The sequence below is a fragment of the Grampus griseus genome (genome assembly GCF_964374135.1).
Source record: "Grampus griseus genome assembly, chromosome: 20".
Taxonomy (NCBI): domain Eukaryota; kingdom Metazoa; phylum Chordata; class Mammalia; order Artiodactyla; family Delphinidae; genus Grampus; species Grampus griseus.
Window position 1 is genome coordinate 58,300,998 of NC_139014.1, and position 25,549 is coordinate 58,326,546.

The window sequence follows — 25,549 nt, forward strand, 5'->3', positions numbered from 1 at the left end:
TGGCACCTCTTGCTTATTCAGGAAGCGTCCAAGCCCCTGACAAGCCAATGAGTTTCTCCTGGTCGGGGAGAGAGGGACACATTCATCAAAGTCCGCCCCAACCCCTAGCCCTCAGGCGGGAATTCGGCGCAAGCACGATACTCTCAGAACACTGAATCGATAGTTCTTCCTGGAAAGCCAGGGCACACACACCCTCTACAGCCCACCTCAGATGCCCTTCCCCAGTTGTGAAACGAGGCACCAGCAAAACCACTCCGGATGTCAGTCTCCCCAAGGTCGGGGATCAGGGAATTGGAGGGCGGGCGGGGACTACTCAGGGTCTTGCTTTCAACTTTGAGCATGTAGCCCGCCACGCCAAGAAGAGACGGCAAAGACGCCTGCGCCTTCCGGCCCTGCCTCCCCACTCCAACCCCGGCGTTCGCCTAGCCCTCCGATTGGCTGCTCCTCGCACCAGCCGAGCCTCAGGGCTGCGGCCCACGTGGTCCACTGGCCGTCGCGGGATTGGTTGTCCGGATCGGGCTGCCGCGGCAGCCGGCGGGGTAGCGAGGTGGAGCAGTGTGGGAAGCCCCAAGCCCGTACCTCTGGGACTGAACGGCGGCGGGTGGGCTGCGGTCAGCCTCTGCAGGCCTGGGCAGGCCTCCTGAGAGTCTAGGGCGTAAGAGTTTTGGGGGGTTCGGAAAGCGGGCTGCGGACCCCCTGCCTGAGGCTTTGGTTTGAGCCCTGGATCCGGCCTTGTGTTTCCCCGGAAGGATGGCGTCTCAGTCTTTCCTGAAGTTGGTGGGGTTTGGATGTTATTATTATTATTATCAGCAGTAGTATTGTTATTGTTGTTATTATTATCGTTTTGAGGATACACCGTGTATAAGTATTGGTGGTCCTGCGCAGGACGCCATGCAGAATGCCATGAGTTAGAAGCTGGAGGACGGAGGGCTTAGAGATGCTTGAGGGACGTCCTTAACCTATGTGAAATGTTGGAGGTAAGTCGGCTTTATAAACCGTGCTGATGCTTGTATAATCCAGGCGGTTAGGGTTTAGTAGGGAGGGTCGTTCACTGACTGAATTAAACTGTCGCTTATTGAGCCGCCTTCTGTGTCCCAGGCATCATTCTGAGTGTAATGGATGCAAAGGCCAGTAAGAGGAAGTCCTGGTTCTTTAGGAGCTCTGCGTAATGGGGCTGGTGGGAGAGACGGGAGGTGGGGGACGTGAATGGGTGAATAATTGGCGTGTGATGCGTACTGTGGTGGGAAAAAGTGCTGTGGGAGTCAGAGGAGGCGATGACTGAGGGAGTTAGGGACCACTTAACAGAGAAGGTGACGTTTGAACAAGGTTTTAGAACTACAGACTTTCTCCAGATTGAAAGGGGTAGAGAAGGCGCTCCAGACAGAGGAAAGCGTACTGAGGAAGAGAACTAGGAAAGTGTGCCCTCTGTGTGTGGCTGGAGCACACTTGGAGCTCTGCTCACAAGTTTCATGCTTTTAGACAAGGTTATTTAAGTTCTCTTAGCCTGTTTGCTTTTTGTAACGTGTACTTACTTCTGCACAGGTTGATGAGATAAAGCTTCGAGCCTCTAAACAGGCACTTTACTAGTTTCCCTCTCTTTGTGGAATTCAGTTGCTGAATGGAGAACACAGACCATAGCTGTACGTTTTTAACTATGGAGTATCAATCTATTGACATTTATAAATGGCTGAAGGAGGCATGTTGTGTCTCCAGAATTGTTATTTAGATACAATGCTGAAAAGCTGGAGAGGTTGACATTGTTTGTGATCCTAGTACTTTAGCATAGCATGTCAGCGATAGTAAACTACGAGGTGTCACTTAGAATAAAATGCAGGCAGCTTTCTCATTCAGAAATTGATCATCCATGTTGTGAATTACCCAGGCTTTGCATTGTTTCCTTTATCTTGCCCATGGCCTGGAGAAAAATGAAATTAAACCTTGTATTTAGCTGGTAGTGGAAAAATATAAATCTGGTAATCAGACCTCAGTTTCTCTTTGCAGCATTGCTGTTATTTTTCTATGGACCTTTGTCAACTCCTAGCCTCCCTGGGTCTTGGACTCTTTAGCAGACTCTTGTATAAAATTTTTTATGACTATACTTTTCATCTTTGTTGGCAGCAGAATTGTAAATCAAATTGTATGTTAAATGAACTGGAGTTTACTTTATAAAGGATTTTAGGAGAAAATCTTTTCTAAAGATTTTGCTTTAGAACTAGATTATAAATCCCTTCACAGACATCCCTGAGATTTTATCATGCATGGTGTTTGGACTCACTAAAACAAGAAATGTTTTTGAACTGTAAACGCTTCTCCACTCTACTCTGCATTTCAAAAATTTTAAAAAAGCACCTCCAAAACAAAACTTGTTCAAGTTCGCATTTTTGTACAGCAGAGTTGCTTGAGGTGAATAGTAGAAGAGCAAATATTGAAAGCCCACGGTTGCAACTTATCTAAAAAGAAGTCTTTTCTTCTCATGGGCAAACCTAAGTTTTCTTGGATGTGAAAATAGGGTGTTGGGCTGCTCTTAGATAATACAAGGAGGTGAAAAGCAATGATGCAATGATGAGTGAAGTACAGTCTGACCTGGTATTGCCATTGCTTCAGTGTTGGCATTGACCAGGGTATGACCCCTTAATCTTCTCTCTGAGCTGATTCTGGTTGTGGTTTTTCCACACTGGTAATGTTTTAGCCTATTAGGATACTGGTTTTATTATGTGTAAGAGTGTTTAATATTCTTTTGAATTACTGATACTTTTCTGTTTTTCTTTGTAGGTTGAGGTGAAAAATATGGCTTTGATGTCTTCATGGAAAACTGCATTATTTCAATCCTGAATCTGGTTCGGTTCCCTTATTGACTTATTACTATATTAAAAATGTTTATTTAGCAGTGATTGTAAAATGAAAGTAATTAACATGTACATGTTTTTTGGGGGGGAGACTAAGGGGAAACAGGTGTTCAGCCTAGAAAAACATTTCTCATTGGATTTCCTGTGAAGTCAGTGTGTCTTGGGTTTAACTTTGAAACAAATTAAAGAATTTTTAAATTAAAAAAAAAGTTTACTTAACTATGCTATTTGTTCTGGTAAAACCTTGTGGTTTAATAAGAATTTTTGCAAATATCCATTATATTCTTCTCTTGGTACATAAAAGTGTTAATATTTTAAAATCTATAGGACATTCTATTTCAAAATTTAGTTCTATTATCTTAGTGCTGTCAGAAAATGTGCTTTGAATTGCTAAAATGAGTTGTATTGGACAACACCTGTCTCAGCAGAGGCACTTAAAAATCATTTTCATCCTTCCTCTTGTAGTAATGATTTTTTTTTTAACCCATATGTTTTTAACCTGTATGTTTAACCCTGCCAATCCAGTGGCAACTTAAGTGTTTGTGCAGTATTTCACGTGAGAAATAAGGTATTTCACTCAAGATTGAAGTCTTGCTGTTGGAGAAGAGGATTTCTCTCCAATATTGGATTAGCAAAAAAAGCAAAATGTTAATACAGAATGCCTCAAAAAATCAAAGGTAGGGGCTTCCCTGGTGGCGCAGTGGTTGAGAGTCTGCCTGCCGATGCAGGGGACACGGGTTTGTGCCCCGGTCCGGGAAGATCCCACATGCCACAGAGCGACTGGGCCCGTGAGCCATGGCCGCTGAGCCTGTGCTCTGCAACGGGAGAGGCCACAACAGTGAGAGGCCCCTGTACCGCAAAAAAAAAAAAAAAGTCAAAGGTGGCCTGAATGAAAAATTTAAATACCTCGACTAATCTTTCAGTTTCCACATAATCATGACATGGAACAGCTCTTTGCCAAAAAACATTTATTCTTAAAATTTACTTAAGCGTTTCATAGAAACTTTAGTAATAGCCAGAATAATTCATGTCAGCTTAGCAAGCTCTTAACAGCAAGCAGAAAGAGCTTATGCAAAGATCCTGTCTTTACACAGTCATAGTTAGGGCAGTATTTTACTTCATCTCTTCACTAATAGCTTTGCTTTCACACTGAAGTCTTCAGACTATTCTGTATATACATTCAACCCCTATTTTCCTGTAACCAGTTTCCCAAGGAAGGTATGTGTGGTTCACAAAGGGATCTTTAAAAGGTGATAAACTATAGCAAATGTTACTTAACAAATGAGTCTCAGCATATGGAAGGAGAAAGTGTTTCTAAGTATTTCTATAAAAAGCATGTCCGTGGTCGGGGTAGTGGGGTGGTGGTGGGATGAACTGGGAGACTGGGATTGACATGTATACACTGATGTGTATACAAGCGATAATTAATAAGAACCTGCTGTATTAAAAAAATAAATAAAATAAAATAAAGTAAAGCAGGTCCATATTTCATACTGTTTGCAAACCGATAAAACCTATTCCTAATAGGCAGATAAATGCTTTCCTTTCTCAAAAGGCCTGCTTCCCCTTCACTACCCACTCTACGAGGTCTAACTTGGGTTTTTCCTGAAAGCTTGTATACCTCTTGTCCTTTAAGGAAGGGGACAGGAAAAGCTTCTGTGCCGAGTACCCTCTTTGATCCCCTTCTCTATGCTGACCCTCACATCCCCTGCCAGTCCTGATTCTCTCACTCTGACCAGCTCGGTCAACTCTAAGTAGAGGTGTCTACGGAGCAAGCTAAAAGGTTAAGATCAACGAGTACATCCTTTTAAAGAAATCCATGTGGCTGTTTAAAGTTCATACAATTATTAATTGAGGATGATCAAACAATGCTATTTACCGTGCGGAAAAGCAGCCCTCTGGCCTTATAGCGCAGTCATTTCGTTGTGAGACAAGGTGCTAATCCCTTTCAGTTCTCAGGGGAGTACAGTTTAATCAGATGCTGTACTTGTGTTGGATAACCTGTGATGGGACAAGCTCGGTGACTCCTCACGTAATTAAACACACAGCGATAACAAAACACATAGCCAGAGGTGGCGAGAACGGTGTCATTCACGCGGTTTTTACGACAGAGTGGGCACACAGTCTTCATTTGGGGCAACAGGGGAGAATCAGAATTGTAGTCTAGATGTACCGGTGGTGGTGGAGTAGGCAGGGCAGTCAATGACTTGATGGTTTCTTCGTTTCCGGATGAATACCACCACTCAAGGAACTGCAGGAAGAATACACCCATCGAAAGGCCAGTAGAGAGGCATGAGGCGGCACCTCCCACGGCTTGCTTCAGAGCTGACTTTATCTTCTCGCCAACGCTGTTTGGAGAACAGAACAAGGAGGCAAAAGGAGAAACTGTTTATTTAGGTACAATCACAGAAAAACTAATACGCGTGTAATTCTTACACTTTTCATTAGAATCGTTGATTCAGCTTGGGGATTGAATAGTTGCTGGACTGGCGTTTTCTCTTGTAAGTGTCTAATCGAAACAATTCCTCTTTCTGACCTACCATATTTTAGGAGTTCTAGGAGCTAAGCTTTGTTTTTAATGACTAGGGCTTTGTTGCTTTGTGTTTTGAGAAAGAAATTAATGAGCCATTGATTATATAGACCTTTTATGGGGGTGGAAGATAGTATATCCAGAAAAAGAAATAACTCACTTAAAAAACAACTCAGCAGTACTGAGGAATATATTTGAACTTGTCAGAGAACACAGACACTAGGAGCGGGATAGCACCATGGTTAAGAGCAGTCTTTAGAATTGTATTGATCTGGCTTGAATCTCAGCTCTGCCGCCTATTAGCTGTGTGGCCTTGGCAAGGTACTCAAATGTTAGAACTTAGTTTCCTCAACTGTTAAATGGTGCTAATGCATTTATTTCATTGAGCTGTGATGAGGATTGAGATAATATATGTAAACACCTAGCACAGGGCCTGGTACATAGCAAGTGTGTGCAAAAATGTAGCCAGTATGATGAGGAATTTTACCAGGATGGAAATCCTTGTTTTATGGACACAAGAATTTTTCGATGATTTTATGAAATACCCCAAAGTGGACTGAAGGGGGTAAATTTCATAAAATTGGGATAAGATTTTAGGATTTATTAATCAAATATGTTGGGGAAATGTTAAGCCTTACCTCCCAGCTGGTTGCTGCATCATGCTGGCTTCGGCTGGTTTGTGCTCCAGAGCTTGTATATCCTGAACTGTAAGTCGACCTAGCCGAACCCCAGCCAGACTCAGCAGTGGTGAGTGATGCTGAGCCTTTCCTAGGATGTATCGAAGCTGCTGTACAAGAAACCAGCCTTCCCAGGCCATGTTAACAAATGGGTAGGCTGCCAAAAAGGCTCTGTAAAATCGTTTCCAGCGGGAAGTAGGGGGATGGATGGAATATTCATCCTCTTCTCTCAGGCTAGAAATCAGCTTCTCCAGCTTCACTTTCAGATAGGGAAGAAGAACCAGGAAGATAACTGACTTCCAAAGCTGCTTCTTTGGGAGACCAGCACTGGCCAACCTCTGAAGCTTGTGTGTGTCTCCCATTACGATCCTCTTTAAGCCATAAAAGTTTTCAGAAAACGAGGCGCTGGTTTTAGACAGATAATGTTGCTGGAGCAGAAGATCTAGCAGGGTGAAGATTTCATCAAACCACTTCCACAAGAAGCCGTAGCGGGCAGGATTTGATTCTGCAAGAACCTAAAGCAAAATAAATAAATGAAATTCATTCCATTACACAGCTACTATGCCTTGTATTTATATTTCCTTTTTTTCCCTCTGAATGTCCACACTTTTCTTTCTGGGTCTACCTTAACCTCCCTGAAGTGCTGGGTATTCAGTACACATAACAAGAGACTCCATAACCATTAAATCATGTGATGTGCATTATATGCTAATTGGTTATTTCAAAACTTAGGCCAAGAAATAAATTCAGATTATTGGCTTGGTTTTTACCCGGACGTTCCTAAAACTTTTCAGAGAATTAAATCCTTACCTTGACCACATGATGAAGAGCAGGTCTCACTGCTGTCATTAAACTGTCCTGTGCTACCACCTCAAAGATGGATGGCTGGTCATCCACCGAAGCAGTTGTGATGTGAGCCCCGTGCTCAGCCATAGTTTCGTGTGTGCACTGGGTTTTACTTTGCCCACAAACTCTCTAGTAAGCATGAACTTTCTGGGGGTGCCAGATGGGTGATATTTTACAGGAACTGGGCAAAAAAGACCTCTTCCGGAGGCAGAGGGGAGGGGTCTCAAGGGAAGGTGAAGAATGAAGTCAACGCGGACACCCACGTTAGGGAAGTAGTGTGTGGGAGAGGTGAGTTGATTAATGCTGCACCTCACAGGGAAAAGCGTGACTATGGGGGGACAGGTACGGCGAAGGAGCGCTGGCCTCTCGAGCGGCAGTCCTGGAGGCGGCCAATCACGGACTCCCAATAGGGAGGGCTCAAAAGCCAGGCGGCTCTGAGGGATCGAAGGTGCCAGTGCAGGCCGGCCCCAACGGCCTGGCTCAGCTGTGGGCTGTGCAATCCCCCCGCCCGCGCCAGTCCTTGCGAGCTGACCCCAGGCGAGGGGCGAGGAACCCGCGACGCCGCGTTTAAAAGGAGGTCTCGGCTTTCTGTCAGAAGCCGCAACCGGAAATAGAAGCCGCTTGGAGCCCGGTGGCCGTGGAGAGGCGCTCTAGCCCCGAACGCGGCCCCGCGACCGGAACTAGAGAACTCTATGATCTCACAGGGACTTCCGCTTCCGCCCCCAGCGGGCTCGGTTGGAGAGGAGTTTTCCGCTGGTAGGTTTTACTTTTCTTAGCTGGTTTTGCATCGCTGTCTTGTTGGAAAGCCACGGCTCTGATAATCTCTCTACAGTCTTTTTGGCAAGGTGTTGGGTCGCCGCACTGACGTCTGGCGCCCGGAGCCAGAGCTCGGCCTGTTGCTGAGGCCTTTGTTCCCTGGGGCGATAGAGAGAGGCGAGGGACCCAAGGGAATGTGGAGATGGAAGGCTCACTTTGCTTGCGGCGGGTGTGGTGGCTCACTATTTTTGCCGCCTTCGGGAAGGATTTGAAGCGACAAAGCCGAGATAGAAGCCTTAGCCTTATGGCTGCCAATTATTAACAAAAAAAAAATTTCCTGCTGTTGTTCAGAATTTGGGACGATTATTTTTCATTCAAGCTGGTACCTTAATTGTCTTCTAGGTTAGGTTACGTTCAAGCAGAACTCTAGGCACTTGCTACACTAAATGAAAATGGTTCCTACCCTCGAACACGGTAGGATGCGTCACATTAGCGATATGAATACAGTGCTAAAACGGAGTGATGCTGTTGAATTCTAACTCGCATGAATTGGGGAGGCTTGGCAGACAAGGTATTTTTCATTGTATACCAAAGTAAATGTAATTAACCTGACCTTTTGCAAACTACTTTTACATGTTATGCAATTGCCTTGAGTAGCTGCAGGTTTACTGAATTTGGATAATAGTTAAAGTTCATCTCCTCTCTCTCCAACCTCTCCCCTCAACCCCTGGGCTAAATAGCTAGAAGTAGAAGTTTGCTTACTTTATACCATAGAGGACGTTATGGTATAAAGACAGTTAATTGTTTCACATAATGAGAACGCTGGAACAAGGTTTGGGTTTAGTTGTTTCAATAGGAGAAATAAAATCTTGCAAATTAACCTTAATTGTGGTTCCAAAAAGTGTTTCAGGGAATTCCCTGGCGGTCCAGTGGTTAGGACACTGTGCTTCCACTGCAGGATGCATGGCTTGGATCCCTGGCCAGGGGAACTAAGATCCTGCATGCAGCGTGGCCAAAAAAAAAAAAAAAAAGTGTTTTATAGTCTGATTGGATACCTGCTGGAGAAAGTCACATTGATGGAAGATTTTACCTTACAGAGTTTTAAGGAGTAGAGATAATGTATCTACATAAAACACCTAGCTGTAGCTTCTTGGTCAGTGGTATCTCTTACAGAGAGGCTTTTCTTAAGTGAACAGCAAAAAGACAAAGTTGAGAAATAGCATCACCTAAGACGAGTGGGAAGTTAGTTAAACATTGGTATCAGGGTTCTTTGGTTACAAGCAACAGAAAACAGGCTAATTTAAACTAAAAAATTTATTAGAAGAATATGGAGTAGCTAACAAAATAAGGAAAACCAACTCTGAGGGAACAGGAATTACACAGTCCTACTGGATGTTTCTAGCAAGAATTAGCAAAGGGTCATACAGGCATCGCTGTTGCAATGAACGAGCTTCAACAAATTTCTGTCACTGTACTTATGATTCAGATCCCTATTGACTGACCTTGGTTCAGATTTCATCTCCACTCGCTGTTTCACTCTTAGCCAGAAGAGTGCAAGACACCTTAATAGTCCTTTGAGAATATTCCAAAAGTAAACTGATGTTGTTATGTGAGAAAAAAGGCAGTCAAAAATAACAATGTCAGTTATTACAGCCAATAAATAATAAACACCTCATCACAAATCCCACTCCCAGGTTTATGGTGTAATAAGCAAGACACAGAAATTGATTGCACTTATGTTAAAAGGTGTGAAGAGCCATCAGATAGGTTAATATGGTGAGTTTAGAGGAAGAGACAATAAGAGCTGGGAGAAATGAGGCCGTTCAAACTAGCTTAAACAGAAGCTATATTGGCCTTTGTAACCAAGGGGAAGATCGTTTTTAACCTCACGTTTTATCTCAGCTTCTTTCTGCCAGTTGCTTTCTAATACAGCGATGTAACCTGGTATCTCCTGCATCTTATATCAGGACCAGATGTCCACTGAGAAGGTTTTGTGGATTAGGTGGACCTCAAAAGATGAGTACATTTGGAGAAAGTCAAATTGTTTGCTTTAAATATAGAGAGGAAAATAGACCAATAATACATAGTCTATACTGTTGACCATAATATAGAGGCTCTTAAATGCTAGTTTTAGTACTTTGCTTGTGGACATTCATTCATTTATTCCTGAATAATTTACTTATTCATTTATTACTGAATACATCCTGTGCGCCAAGCATTATGCTAGGTGCTGGGTAGACAGTAGTAATAAAAACAGACTTGGTATCTGCCCTCATGGAATTTACAGTCTAGTTGGGGAGAGAGATACTAAACAAGTAGAGAGACTAATATATAATTTACAAATGGAATAAGAGGGCTATGATGGGGGTGGCAGTGGGGCCTGGGAGAGAAGAACCTTTTAGACTGGGTAATCAGGGAGTGCCTTTATGAGATTACAATTAAAGTGAGACCTAAATTATAAGCCAGCCAGCCCTGTGTGGAGTTGGGGAAAACGAATATTAGGTAGGAGGAGCGGTAGTTGTGAAGGCCCTAGGATGGGAAAGAGCTTGGCCTATTTGAGAGCTGCAAAAGCTAACAAGAGGTGAAATGAAGAGGAAATGAGGAGTGACTGAAAAGGATAAAATGATATTAAGAGAGGTAGACAGGAGCCTAACCACTCATAGGCCATGGGAAGGAAACTGGATTTTAGTCAAAGTATAATGGGAGGTCATTGAAGGATTTATACACCGGAGTCATGACCAGGTTTATATTTTTAAGATGACCCCTTAGTGGTTATGTGGTTACATTTACTTTGTGAAAATTCATCAAGCTTTATATTTTTGGTGTGCACTTTTTGGAATGTTAGTTTATACTTCAAAAAAAAAGTGAAACAAAAATCTGGCTGCTGTATGAATAATGGTTGGGAGGAGAGTTGAGGTTTCTAGTAGTTGAGGCAAGAGGCGATGGTGGCTTGGAATAATGAGGTGAATAGAAGGGATTGGATGAATTTGAAATATATTTTGAAGGTAGGATTGACAACTTGGAGATGGAATGAATGTGGCAGTTAAGAGAGAGAGAAATCAAGAATGACCCCCAGATTTCTGGCTAGTAATTTCTGGCAGTGTAATTTGTTCAAATAATTGCAATCATAGCAAATATTTACACAGTCCATACTATGTGCAGGCATAGTTCTAAGTGCTTTACGTACACTAATTCACTTCATCCTTGTAATAATATTATGATTGGATATTAGTATTTCTCCCATTTTGTAGATGAGAAAACTAAAGAGCAAAGAAATGGGGAAAACTGGGAGAAGGATAGGTTCTGTACCAATTAGGAAATGAGGAGCTGTTGAAAGTTTTTGAACCGGGGAGAGGTATGAATCAAAGATTTTTCTGGTGGCATCTCTACAAAATCCACCTCTGTCTTCTGTGAGTTGTACCTGGAACCACAGTTTTTAAACACCTCCCCCAATACTCTTATGATTTGCTTAATTTGGGTGGGCCATATGTGCAGACTTACGATCAGTGCGGTTAGCAATTTGGTGGTGAAATTTGGGGACTAGGTCAAGGCTAGAGATAGATATTTTGGAGTCATATGGGTAGGAAAAATGATTGAACCCATGGTATTGCTAAAGGGTTAGTGTAAAGAAAATGTATGAATATAGAACTTAAAAATAAAATGCTTGCTACTTTCTCCCTCAGACACCATCCTATATCTCTTCTCTTTCAGCTATACTTTCTTATGGAGTTATCTGTTTTCATTTCCTTACCTCCCATTTATCTTCACACTTCTTCAGCATGGCTTTTGCCTTCATTATCTCTGCCGATGGTCTCAGCAATGACATCGAAGACCTTAGTGCTGCTAAATCCTTGGACACTTTTCGGCCCTTCCTCCTTTTCTCTCTAGCAACTGTTGTTGTTGACCTCTCACTCATACATTTATCCATTCAACAAACTTTGGGGAGGGGGCGGCTAGGCCTCAGAGATATAGTATATAGGTCCTATACTTTCATAGAACTCTAAAAACGTCCTAAATGATTATGACCACCAGCTTTTCCTTCTGCCTCTCTACTTCTCAGTCCCCTTTGCACTCTGGTTTCCCAACTTCTGCCTCAGGCTCTCATTCTTCACATTCCTCTTCTTCTTTTTTTGGTTAAAGACTTTATTATTACTTAGAGCAGTTTTAGGTGGGAAGTTTTCGTTTTGAGGGGAAGGTACAGAGATATCTAGGTCTTGGTTTCTGAAAGGAACTTACTTTTGTGTAAGCACGCCTGTTACATGCTGGGCGCCTTACCTACTTTAAGCTTCACAAGCTGGAGAGAGTTATATCACTGGATTTATTTCACAAGTAAGACTAAGGTTGAGGAGACGTTAAGTAACTTTACTAATCACATTCAGGACAGGGATTCGATCTCAGATGGATTCAAACTCAGATCTGAGGCCATGTCAACCTCTTTTCCTTGCACCACTCTCCTCCAGTCCCACTGCCCTTGTATGGTCTTCGGCTGGATCACCATTGTTCACATTCCTGAACTGGCCAGGGAAATTAGCTGGGTTTTTTTGTTTGTGTTGTTTTTAAGAAAACAGGATGTTTCACTATCCCTATGTGTAAGTTTTTAGAGAACTCCTGTGCGAGGAAACAAATCCAGGGAATGTCAGCTTGTTTAATAGATCCGTTCCGATCGTCAGTGAACTTCCTCGAGGCCCGGACCTCAGGTCACTTCCCGACTGCGCAAAATTTTTCCGTCTCCAAGGCGACCAAGATGCCCGCCTTTCTGGTTCTCCCGCGCGCCTGGATGACGTCACACGGCGAGGCCGTCTGACGTCAGAGTTTCCTGTCCACCATGTTTGTCCCTGGCAAAGTGGGTTTTGCGCAGTGGCTTAGACTTGGAGAAGGAGTCGTGGCGTGCAGGAAACCATTACAGCACTGCTTTCTGGCTGCTGCTGCCACCCCTGCCCTTGCCTCCGGTGAGTTCAGGGCGGCTAACTTTGGGGTGTGTCCCTCTTTTGGGGAAGGGAGCCAGGCTTGGTGGGAGACGGGCGGAGGAGAGCAATCTTAGGAGCGTGACCGTTGAAGATGGAGTGAGCCGTCGGGTGTGACCGTTATGAGGAAGAGGGTTGGAGAAAGGGACTCCACCGCTGGAGCGGGGTGAGGGAATCCGCGGGGTGGCAACTGGGAGTTGGGGGGCAATGGGGAAAAGATGTTCGAAGTGGGGGGTTAGGAGGGCCAGAGGCCAGGGGTGTGGCCGATAGAGACTGGAGGCCGAGGGGAGAACCTTCTTCCCAGTTTGGCGTCGTTCACTGAGAGGCTGGGACGTGTCCAGGTACCAGAAGGGGAAAGGGGTTCCCCCAGAGTTTTGCTCATAGGTGGGCAGACCTCACCCGTCTTCTGTAATTTGAGGTTGAGACACCTCTCCCTCACCTCGTAATGGAGGAACATATCCCTAGAATCTTGACCACCTGGGGAAAAAAGAGGAATTCCTGACATTGGAGAACGGGAAGAGAAACCTCCAGAATTGACCCGTTGTGAGAGAGGGGGAAGCAGGTGGGAGTAAATCTTAGCCCGGAGTTTTTTCTTTCTGGTCTTAGAAGGAGCGGTCTGGTTTGAGGAAAGACTGTAGATTAAGACAGAGGTAAAGAAACTGGAACTTCCTGTTATTCCATATTCTTTGAATCCAAAGAATTGATTCATGCTCTTTGTTTTTAGAGCACTGAAAACAGTGCCCATTTGCGGGGCAGACTTTTTTTCAACTCACCTGGCTGCTTCATTATGAAGCAGTGTGAATAAAGTGTGAATGCTTCATTAAACTTTGACTTTTAAGAAGTGTTTTTTAAATGCCAAACACTGTTATAATCATGTGGTTTAAAAGAGAAAGTAAACAAAACTCAGTAAGTTTAGAAAAGGAAGAATGACAAAGGAAGTGGTCTCAGTGAGGAACAATTTAAATTATTAATCACCTCCCTGGTATAATTCTGTTGCTTAGCCTCAGGGTACACTTACAGAGTCATAATAGAAAGCAGCAGATGAAGGAGATGCAGCTGTACAAGAAAACGTGTAACATTCCAATGATGACTAAGCGTGGTGGTAAGATGAGAACTGTTTGCAGGTATCTTAGTAGTTTTAAACTCCCAAAGAAGCAGAAAGTATAGTGTGTTCTGCAAATAACCTCACTGAAAATTGGGTGGTAAAGGTAATACAAAGCTAACATTCTGTGACTTAAGAGACTCAAGAAAGTCCAGTTCTTCCATCTTTTCTTTTTCTTCTTTGACACACCCGTATTTTAAAATATTACGAACCAAGCTGAACAGGGAACGAATCAGGTAGGACGCATTTTCCTTTCTTCCTTCTTTTCTCTCCTTCCAGGCCTAAGTTTTCCAGAGTTTATTTCAGTTAAGAATTGGATGTAAAACTTTTGAGCTTTTTTCTTACCGGATAATATTAACATATTATTTTGTGGTCATTTTTAAATGGAAATTGCAGGTGTGTCTGTTGTAATGAGTTGTCTGCTGTCATTTCTTAGGCAATAAATGATACCTGAAGATGCCATTGTCTTTGCATTATTGAAATATCTGATTAGCACCTCTCACCCTTGTAATCAAAGATTGCTGAGATGACCTTTCTGCTTTATAATTTGGTCAACTGTTCACTTTTTCCCTACTAGCACCAACTGTGTAAAGTCCTACTTTATGCGAAGAGGGGATTTAGTGGCCTCGCCAACTCTAATTTAGCTGCCATTTCCCAGAGAGCCATTTGAAATTAAGACCCTATTAATTTTTTTCTGGCCTTATTCTCTTTACGGGCACCGGAAGGAGGGAGGAATAGTTGAGAAGGGACTTTTACAAGCTATATTTAGTAGAAACTAGGTTATGTTAAATCTAGATGTATAATCCTTTACAGGGAGACCTTTTCTGAAATGCAGTGACATACTCTGGGCTAGGAAAGTTAGAGTGATTGTGCTTTTGACTGTGGCAGCGTTATTATTTTTTAACAATGTCCTGAGGTCATACCTCAGGTCCTCAGAACAGCCGGTGACTTCTCTAGTTTGATCTGCTAAAAAGGTAGTGTGAATTCCAGCTCCATGATGGCTTGGCTTTGCCCTGGGACTCTCCTGAGGAATAGATTCCCCCCCAGCTCCCAGAAGGAACTTGATTTTTGAGGCTTTTCAGCAAATACTTGACTTATTCTTTGAACTCTATCTTGGCTGCTTTTTCTTTGGCTTCTAAAGCAAACAACAGCTTTTTTTTTTTTTTTTTTTTTGGGGGGTACACGGACCTCTCACTGTTGTGGCCTCTCCCGTTGCGGAGCACAGGCTCCGGATGCGCAGGCTCAGCGGCCATGGCTCACGGGCCCAGCCGCTCCGCGGCATGTGGGATCCTCCCGGACCGGGGCACGCACCCATGTCCCCTGCATTGGCAGGCGGACTCTCAGCCACTGCGCCACCAGGGAAGCCCCAGACAACAGTTTTCACCATCTTATGTTTTAGAGAATCTGACCATATTCATCTCTGGTGTGTGATTAAGAGTGTCTCATTAAAACAACAACAACAACAACAAAAAAAAAAACAAAGAAACTGTCTCATTTAAAAATATATACAGGGACTTCCCTGGTGGTGCAGTGGTTAAGAATCCGCCTGCCAATGCAGGGGACATGGGGTTTGATCCCTGGTCTGGGAAGATTCCACATGCCACGGAGAAACTAAGCCCGTGCGCCACAACTACTGGCCCCACGCGTTGCAGCTGTTGAAGTCCACGTGCTCTGGGGCCCATGTGCTGCAACTGCTGAGCCTGCATCCTGCAACTAATGAAGCCCGCGCACAGCAACGCAGAGTAGCCCCCGCTCGCCACAACTGGAGAAAGCCCACGTGCAGCAACGAAGACTCAACGCAGCCAAAAAATGCATACGTATGCAATTTTTTGAGGTGAAATTCACATAACATAAAATTAACCATTTTAGAGTGAGCAGTTTGGTGGCATTTGGTACATTCACAGTGTTGTGCAACCCCGACTCTTCTCATTTGTTTTTGTTTAGGCTGGTTTATTTTTATTTTGGGGGAGTTTCTTTTGGCTTAAGTCAGGAACTGACATGATAAAATGTTGCTCTGCCAATATGTGTAAGGGATATTTCATTACTGTTGTGTAGGACAGTGCGAGATAAGAGAGTGGTGTGTTTCTCCTTTCTCTTCAAAAGCAGGGGTTCTTAATTTAGGGTCTAAGATCATGTACTTGATTCTCTCCTCTTCCCTGAAATTTTGTGGGCTGGTACATTATTCTCTAGTAAGAACTTAGTGCTCACAATGTAAAAGGACAGAAATCTATTCCTCGATGATGAAATTTGTTAGGGGAAGTAATGAAATGTGTGGGTCACTAATAAAGGTACGATTTAAGACGAGGTTAATTTAATGTTTAACAGATCATGCTGAAATTTTCTGTTAAAAATTTAATATATGTGAATGTGTATGAGAGCTTTAGAAAACAGAACGATTTTGGTGCCCTTTTTCAAAGAAACAGTGAGAAATTCCAAGCAGCTTTTGTCTTTAAATGTTAAGCAAGTTTTAACTTTTGATGATCCCAAAGGATTAGAGTGGTGTAACAACATCCTGGATAGACCATAATGGCCTTGAGCTGTGGCCCTCCTGTCAGGCTCTAGTACTGTAATCATTTCTGTATACTGGTTTTCCTCTTTGTATATATAAGTTCTTAGATGATAACTTCACATTTATTCCAGGTCTTTTTTTTTATTAATTAATTAATTTATGGCTGTGTTGGGTCTTCCTTGTTGTGCGTGGGCTTTCTCTAGTTGCGGTGTGTGTGGGCTTCTCATTGCAGTGGCTTCTCTTGTTGCAGAGCACGGGCTCTAGGCTTGTGGGCTTCAGTAGTTGTGGCACGTGGGCTCAGTAGTTGTGGCTCACAGGCTCAGTAGTTGTGGCACACGGGCTTAATTGCTCCGTGGCATGTGGAATCTTCCTGGACCAGGGCTCAAACCCACATCCCCTGCATTGGCAGGCGGATCCTTAACCACTGCACCACCAGGGAAGTCCCTATTCCAGGTCTTTTATGTGAAGGACTCCTTTCTTCAGTTCGCCTACTTCACATTTAGTTTACACTGTGAATGGATTAAGTGATGAAATGGATTAAAAGATTATAATTCTTTGAATTTTAGCTAGAAAAGACATTGTGAAAATACTACATAAGACAAGCGTCTGTTACAGGCTTACTTTAAGTTATAACAAATAGTGTCAAATCAGAAATTTCTGTATTCTGTAATGATTTGTGTGAGTTCTAGCTCACTTCTTTTAACAAGGTAAATTCAGTGAAATTCTTGTACAACCTAAAAGCACTATTGTATAAGGATCAGTACTATAAACATTAAGTAGCTCCTTGGAAAGATAACAGATGAGTCTAATTTCCGTTAAATAGTCCAAGTAGTACATTTTAGAGAACAAACTAGAGCCAACCTTTTTTCATTATTTTATGATTTTCTGGCTTTTTTCCTTAATTGCATTGATTTGTTGAGGGCTTAGGTCTTTTTTCTCAGATCCATAATTACCATTGTTTGTGGAGGTATTATTGCTCAAGTTTGCCAAATATATTATCACTCATGTTGCTTTGACCAGAAAATAATGAGTAGGTGCCAGGGCATCTGTCCAAAATTTGGTGATAAGTATTATTAATGATGGTGGTCAGTAAGAAGATAATCATTTTTTAAAAATTTATTTATTTGGTTGTGTCGGGTCTTAGTTGTGGCAGGCGGGCTCCTTAGTTGAGGCTTGCTGGCTCCTTAGTTGTGTCATGCGAACTCTTAGTTGCGGCACGCATGTGGGATCTAGTCGGACCAGGGATCGAATCTGGGCCACCTGCTTTGGGAGTGCAGAGTCTTAACCACCGTGCCACCAGGGAAATCCCAGAAGATACTCATTTTTGAGTGCAGCAGGAATATCATTAAAAGAAAGTTTTAATGTATTTAAAGAAGTCAAGTACATTGGACAAAATCTTAGAGTTTCTCAAATCAGAAAACATTGTCTCATTATTTGGGGAGAAGTGTGATCAGTCCATGTTGTTTTCGTTTTACCAATGGAGACTTATGTCAACTGGATTAATTCTGGAAATTGGAACAGAAAAGTTAAATTGAAGCTGGGATCCATGTTCTTTTAAGTTTTAACACCAGTTCTGATCCTCTTTAGCACTCAGTGTGACTGAACAAATATCTCAGTTTTTTGCATTGTTTTTAACTGTAAACTGATATTTTTTGTTTTGGGAAATACTCGGGGGAATTGTAGGTTGTTGGAAATATGAAAACCATAATTTAAAAAAAAAATCCATGCATAACACCTCTCTAGATGTTTGCCTCTAGGTGTTTGTCATGAAAGAGTATTGTCCTACTAATCTAGGCTTTTCTTTTTTTTCTGAAAGAAATTCCTTTTATTGACAGTTGCATGTAATGGTGAAGAGGTTGATAAAATTATTTTCTCTTTCAGTTTTACTCTGTTTCAGAATATATGTCTTAGAGTGACTCCGTCTTGAGGCAGGGAAGTAAATCAGATTTGCTTTAACGGAAAGTAATGGGGAGATCTTTTGAAACAAACTTTTCTTTATTTTAAATATTGGAGTGACTAACTGAAGATGTATTTGTAAAAAGATGTAGCTTTAGGTCTTGCAGGCTCTGAGGAGATAATTGTGGATAAAATTATAAAACTATGATAGGTTCAGATTATCACTCTATTCCATTAGGCCTTTGGATTTTGTTCCAATTAGCTTTTGAGGCAAGGATTACATTCTTAATTATCCTTACATCCCTTTGGATCACGAGTGATGGTGGTAAGGATGAAGATACTTTCTGAATGCAGAACTTCTTGTATGTAAATGATCTTAAAATTAGTTGAATGCCTTGCTGGACATAAATAACTTGGTTAAAGGAATTCTCTTCTCTTGCTGTAGGTGCGCATTAAAGATCCACAACCATGACTGACTCCAAGTACTTCACAACCAATAAAAAAGGTAAGTATGAGAACCTGATCACAGCCTTTTTTGAAGATTCTTCAAAAGTTGTGGTGTAAGATTGTTCCAAGTAGAATGCTCCTGACCTCTTCAGACATGTATGTCTTGGACCATCTCACTGGGGATATCCTACAGAAAAGTGTATTGAGTAAATTATTAAAGTATGGGTTTTTAAAGATACGGCTGTGGTGCACATCATTTTGACTTGAAGGTTTTAGTGAAAGGAAGAGATCCAAGATTGATCCATTGAAGATTGATAGATCTGAGGAGGGTAAAAGGAAGAAGCACATTTATTTTCTCTTTTTTAAAAAAATTGAGTGTAATTGGTTTACAATGTTGTGTTCATTTCTGGTGCACAGCAAAGTGATTCAGGTGTGTGTGTGTGTATATGTGTGTGTGTGTATACATATATATATTCTTTTTCAGATTCTTTCCCATTATAGGTTATTACAAGATATTGAATATAGTTCCCTGTGCTATACAGTAGGACCTTGTCGTTTATTTAATATATACTAGTTTGTATCTGCTAATCCCAAGGTCCTGATTTATCCCTTCCTCCCCTCCTGTTTGGTAACCAGAAGTTTATTTTCTGTGTCTGTGAGTGTTTCTGTTTTGTAAATAAGTCCATTTGTATCATTTTTTAGATTCCACGTATAAGTGATACCATATATTTGTCTTTCTTTGTCTGACTTACTTCACTTAGTATGGTAATCTCTGGGTCCATCCATGTTCCTGAAAATGGCAGTATTTCATTCTTTTTTTATGGCTGAATAATACTCCATAGTATATATAAACCATATCTTCTTTATCCATTCATCTGTGGATGGACACTTAGGTTGCTTCCATGTCCTGACTATTGTAAATAGTGCTGCCGTGAACGTTGGGGTGCATGTATCTTTTCGAATTAGAATTTTCTCTGGATATATACCCAAGAGTGGGTTTGTTGGATCATATGGTAACTCTAGTTTTTTAAGGAACCTCCATAGTGTTTTCCATAGTGGTTGCACCAAATTCTTTTAATTTTTTACTTGGAAATAAACATTTTATTACAAGGCGTACTACTAAAGCAATACAGCAATAAAAAGTAAAAATGAAAGTTCCCTCCCTCCCTATTCCTGTTCCTGATGGGAACTCGGTATGTATCCTCAGTCTTTTCTATGCATGTATTAATACATATGATTTTTAAAATTTTTAACAAAAAATGATTATGCAAAACAATGCATGGAAATTTGATATTTTCTTATCCTTCCACAGATGATGATTTCATATCATCATTTCTGAATTATGGCTGCCAAAAGGCATAATTTCAGTGTAATCATGAGGGAACACCTATAACAGCTGAGGGTGTTCTATAAAATGACTGGCCTGTACTTTTTTAAAATGTCATTATCATGAAAGACAAAGGCTGACCAGCTGTTTCAGATTAAAGGAGACTAAAGAGACATGACAGTAAATGTAATGCATGATCCTGCATTGGATCCTGGCCCAAGGAGGATGGGGGTAAAATTACTATAAAAGACTTTATCAAGATCTTTGAATAAGGTTTATAGATTAGATAATGACAGTATATCACTGTGAAACTTCCTGATTTTCATCATTGTATTATAGCTATGTAACATAATTCCTTGTTCTTAGAAGTTATACACTGACATATTTAGAGCTAAAGAGACATGATGTCTACAGTTTACTTCTTCAATGAATCAGAAAAAAATGTATAAATATATAAAAAGTATGATAAAGCAAATGTGGCATAATGTTAGCAGATGGGGAATTTTGCAACTTTTCTCTAAGATTAAAATGATTTCAAAAGAAAAAATGGGAGGGCACACATAGTGGCCTGGAGCACCAGAAAATTTTCTAGAAAGCACAAGCATATTTCTGTCGTTTGGAGTTATTTAAGGGTAAACTTCTATTATAATACAGAAAACACCATAGAGAGTTGCTTAATTACATTAGCTACTAGTCCATGGCTTTCAGCCTTGCCTGCACATTGGAATTGCCCAGTGAAGTAAAAGACAATAGGTGATGTCCAGTCCTACCCCTGCAGATATCCTGATTTCTTTGGTGTGGGATATGGCCTAGACGTGGGTTTTTTTTAAAAGCTCCCCAGAATTTTCTGATGTGTAGCCGAGATTGAGAACTGTTGCTAGCTGCTAGCAATGCTTGGTAGATTTGATTCAGGGGAAAAGGAGGGGGGAAGATAAGAATTTAATAAAGCTGCAGTATGTATGAGATACCTTGCCTCCGTGCTCCTCCTTGGCTCCACCCAACTTCTTGCTGTTTTTACTGCTTATAGCGTACAAAAGCATTTAGCCCCTTGTCATTCATTTTCAGCTTTTTTTCTTATTCTCTTATCATTCTGAAATGTATTTATTTCTTCTGTTAACATTTTGTGTGCTTTGATGACCAAGATGTTTCTATAATAACACAAAAAGATGTAATTTTAAAACTCACCTGATTTTTCAAACCTTCACTTATAATGGGTCCTGGTAACCTTTTTTTAATTCAGGGATTTTTATAAAGGTTTGAGACTTACAGATGAATCATGGCTGGATAAATACCACATTTTAAAAAATGGATAGACTGTGTTCCTTTTACTTCCTGTAACACCCACCAGAACTGCCACTGGCGCATATTCTTTAAATTTATGCTGTTGGAGTTGGAATAATTTCAGTTATATCCTGTTTTGATTCTTCAGCTCCTGCTGCTATTCACAATTCAGATTTTCTGAAACCGTGCTGCTTGTCCTTTACTGTTTTCAGAAGTAAATGATGGGAACCCTAAGAGCTGGATTTGGCAGCAGAGGACTTGGAGAAGAGGAGAGTGACTCTTTAAAGGGCCCAGCTTTTCTGTCTGTGCTATTTTTGCAGCTGTCAAATAAAAGGGTGATTTTTGTAACAGTTTGTTTGCTTTGTTAGCGATGGATTTTGATGTAACAGGCTTTTTTAGTGCTCAGTTTCTGTGCTTGCCAGTTCATCCTTCCCATTTAGAGGCTTCAGCAGATCACCTAGTTTGCTGCCCCCACTATTTCTATACTGGTGAACGAGGTTAAAGTGAACATCAAGAACAGTCATAAAGGTGGAAGAAAATGAGGCAATTCTGTGGATTGAAAGTTGACGTGACAATAGTCAACTTCTTTTTCGTGGTCTTATAGTATATTTTCTTCTTTCTTTTAAAACCAGTTGAGGGCTGTTAACCTTTTTTCTTATTTCAGCTCCAGCTTTCTGAAGATAGGTGAGCCTGGGCCTTAAAATAGTGGTGACAGTCCTGGCATTTCACGGTGCAGGGCCTGAGCAGTCAGTCATTTAAGATTATACCTTTAGAAATGACTCTGGTTTGTACCATTCTTGAAGCTTCAGGATTATTATTTCTGTTCTTAGATTGATTGAACAGGATAGGGCCTTAAAGCCCATTATCATCTTAAAGTACTAATTAGAGCAGTGATTCTCAACCCTGATTATACATTAGAATCACTTGAGGAAACTTTAAAAAATATGAACGTAGGAGTTCTACTCCTTGACATTCTGATTTATTTGGTCCAGAGTGGAGCCTGAGCATTGGCATTTCTAGATACTTCCCGGGCAATAGTGTGTAGCCAACGTTGAGAAACACTGGATTAAAGAGTCGGGAGAAACAGTTCTAAGGCCAGCTCTGTCACTCGCTCACTTAGTGACCTTTGAGCCTCAGTTGTTGAGTTGAGAGTAGGTGAATGAGGAGTCTCTTCTGGTTTGAAAACATTGATTTGTGAACCTGTTTGCTGCCTGCATTTATTTTTTTCCCAGGACTTTGAAATTCTGACGGGAGATCATCCCTCAGATGCCGTTCTCTCCCCATCCTAGTAAGATATCATGAGATATCTTTCCTTTTTCCCACTTCTATGCTTCCTGAGATCTGGCTTACACCTTCCTCTCTGGCGATAACCCCAAAATAGCATCCTTATCAATGGGTTGGTTAATATTCTAGGGATTTGAACTGTACCTATCCTATAATTTTTAAATAATCTTATTTCAGTTGCAGCCCTGCCACTGGTCATCTGTTGTGTTACTTGCTATATAGTACAGTGTTCTGCTCTAGTTCTCTGATCCTGTGATCTCACCCGTTTGTTGTCTTTTAGGAGAAATCTTTGAGTTAAAGGCTGAACTCAACAATGAAAAGAAAGAAAAGAGGAAGGAGGCTGTGAAGAAAGTGATTGCTGCTATGACTGTGGGGAAAGATGTTAGGTAAGGGTAATCTCTTCTGCTTTGCTCATTTTAGACTCTTACTCTATGGCTTTTACTGCTTTTTTGTTTTTTTTTTTTGTTTTTTTTTTAAGCAGAGGTCTTCTTAGAAGCCCACATGATTTAAATTTATTTATTTATTTATTTATGGCTGTGTTGGGTCTTCCTTTCTGTGTGAGGGCTTTCTCTAGTTGTGGCATGCGGGGGCCACTCTTCACCGCGGTGCGCGGGCCTCTCACTCTCGCGGCCTCTCTTGTTGAGGAGCACAGGTTCCAGACGCGCAGGCTCAGTAGCAGTAGTTGTGACGCATGGGCCCAGTTGCTCCGCGACATGTGGGATCTTCCCAGACCAGGGCTCGAACCCATGTCCCCTGCCTTGGCAGGCAGATTCTCAACCACTGCGCCACCAGGGAAGCCCTACTGCTTTTTATTTAAAGCTATTACAGTCAGAACGTATAAGAATGAGTTTGTCCCACTGGAAACATCAGGAAGTGTAGTTGCTTTTATATTAACTCTGTGACTAAGTTTTTTTTGTTTTTTTTTTTCTTGAGTGAAATGAGCTTGATTTCACTTGCATACAGATCTAGCATAAAACCTCCTGAGAGCTGACACAGTTACAAATCTGTTGCTGAGGTAGTTTTAGAAGATGATAAAAATACACTGAGAAGCAGAAGCCCATGTGTACTTTAATTGGCTCAAGCCAGTGCCCTCAACTTTACAACTCTGCCTTTAATTGCTGAATTCAAGATGAAAATCAGTGGTAACAAAATCCAAAGGGTCTTTTTTGTTTTTCCTCCCTTTTTTCCTGTAATTTAGGAAGGCCATTTGGAAATAAATAAGGATTGTCTGCAGGCCCCTGAGGATTCCCGAGATCCTTTCCATGAAATCCATGAAGTCAAAGCTATTCTTGTAATAATACTTAGGTGTTATTTACCCTTTTCACTGTGTTGACATTTGCATGGCTGGTGCCTTAGTGTGAATTAAGGCAGTGGTGCCAAACTGTAAAAGTAGTCATTGTATTCTTCACCATCATGTGCTTGTAGGAAAAAAGGGCAGTTTCACTTAGGACTGTCCTGCATGAAGCACTAAAAATTTATTTCAGTAAACCTTGAACCTTGAGTTCAGGTCTTTTTAATATTCTGTGTGATGAAATAGGAATTAGGCATAAAGTACTTCTACTGCATAGCAAAGTGTGACGGTTGACTTGAAAAAAAGCCCTTGCACAATTGTTTGACTTGGGAACACCATTTCTTTGTGGAAGAAAGGTTGACAGACAGAACTATAGTTAATCAGACTTCGGTATTTGGGAGACATTTTATAAAAAATGAACAAAGTGAACCTGTCACTTCAAGGGAAAAAATTTGACAGTAGATAAATTTCGACTTTAAAGTAAAAATTAGAGTGTTGGAAAACTTGTATCTCCCATCGTGAGCTTGATAGCTTCCCAATACTTAGAGATTTTTCTGATGAGATTGGTGGTGAAATTAATGACTGTGATTATTTGCTGCTGTATAATGAAATATGCCACCATAGAGAAGATCTGCATAACTCATTGAACTAATATTTTCCAAATGACCAGTGCATACATCACAAAATTATGCATGGGTAAAATATCCATTCAAAATAAGTGATAAATGAATGGATTTTAATGCAACCAAGTACAGAAAGTTTATTGATATGGTTTCAGATTCCATATTGTACCTAACTTTTAAGAAACCACCATTTGTGGACTAAAAACAAAAAGAAAAACAACCATTTGTCTAGCTTTAATGTATCAAAGAAGAACATCCAGTTATATGAAAAAGCTATTAAAATACTCCTCCATTTTCCAATTTATATACGTGTATGCAAACGGATTTTCTTCTTACACTTCAGCTAAACAACATTCTACAACAGGTTGAATGCAGGAGCATGTGTGAGAATCCAGCCGTTTTTGTTTAAAGTAGACATTAAAGAGATTGGCAAAAATTAAAACAATGTCATCTTAATTTAAGAAAATAAGTAAAATAGGTAGATTTTTACTTTAAAATATTTATGTTAATATGAAATGCATTGATTTTCCTTTTATTAGTTGGGTCAAATGCTGCTGATAAGAAATGGATGAGTGCAAGAATGCCAAGTAAATTGCAGCATCTAGTGGTGGATGTGAGGTGTAGTAACTCAAACATCTGAGAAGGTCCTAAGGCTGATGATGACCTTCCTAATGTCATTAAGAAAAGGGAAGTTTAAATTTAAGTGCATTCTGTGTCAGGCACAGGGACAGATGCTTTTACTTGCAATGTTTTTTATAGTCCTCATACCTTCTGAACTAGAGGTTATTCTGAATTAGAAGTTACTCCATGTTAGAGATCAAGCAGTGTATACTTGGAGAGGCTAAAGAATAATCCCAAAGTCATACAGCTAGTGGTAATGTAGCCAGGATTCTAACCTAGGGTCTGAGTCCCAATACCTGTTACTGGTCACTTCCTTCATGGGTGTATATATACAATAGAATCTAAATGTGTACATGGCACACACGTTTAGAACTGTTTCATTTTCTGAAAATGGTTAAAATTTTGAACAAAGGTCCTCATTATCTGAGAACTGTTTTAATAAGGAAGCTAATCAGATAAGTTCCCACTGGTCAGGGATGGAAGAATATGTGCATTAAAAAGCATAACAACTGTAGTGCTTTGAACTGCAAAGAATTGATGTGAAAAATT

The 25,549-nt window shown here is 41.1% G+C and overlaps 2 protein-coding genes and 1 long non-coding RNA gene across 3 annotated transcripts in view; 2 read left to right on the forward strand and 1 right to left on the reverse strand.

The window, feature by feature from the left end:
• The first annotated feature begins 523 nt into the window (after positions 1–523).
• Positions 524–3,075, forward strand: LOC309838337. Its single transcript, XR_014298347.1, has 3 exons — positions 524–777; positions 886–977; positions 2,773–3,075. It is a non-coding gene; the product is annotated as an uncharacterized lncRNA (long non-coding RNA).
• Positions 3,076–4,794: 1,719 nt separating this feature from the next.
• Positions 4,795–6,989, reverse strand: LOC309838540 (peroxisome assembly protein 12-like; the record flags this gene model as incomplete). The annotated part of the gene is made up of 3 exons (XM_082679669.1): positions 6,864–6,989; positions 6,015–6,568; positions 4,795–5,194 (listed from the first exon to the last, which is right to left on the reverse strand). The coding sequence occupies exons 1-3, from the start codon at positions 6,984–6,986 to the stop codon at positions 4,795–4,797; spliced, it is 1,077 nt and encodes a 358-aa protein (XP_082535795.1). The 5' UTR covers positions 6,987–6,989.
• Positions 6,990–7,619: 630 nt separating this feature from the next.
• LOC309838422 (AP-2 complex subunit beta-like) overlaps positions 7,620–25,549 on the forward strand; it is a 79,676-nt gene continuing 61,746 nt past the window's right edge. Inside the window, 3 exon segments of the mRNA XM_082679479.1 lie at positions 7,620–7,655; positions 18,572–18,631; positions 22,746–22,851. Coding sequence (XP_082535605.1) covers positions 18,595–18,631; positions 22,746–22,851 — 143 coding nt within the window. The 5' untranslated portion in view covers positions 7,620–7,655; positions 18,572–18,594.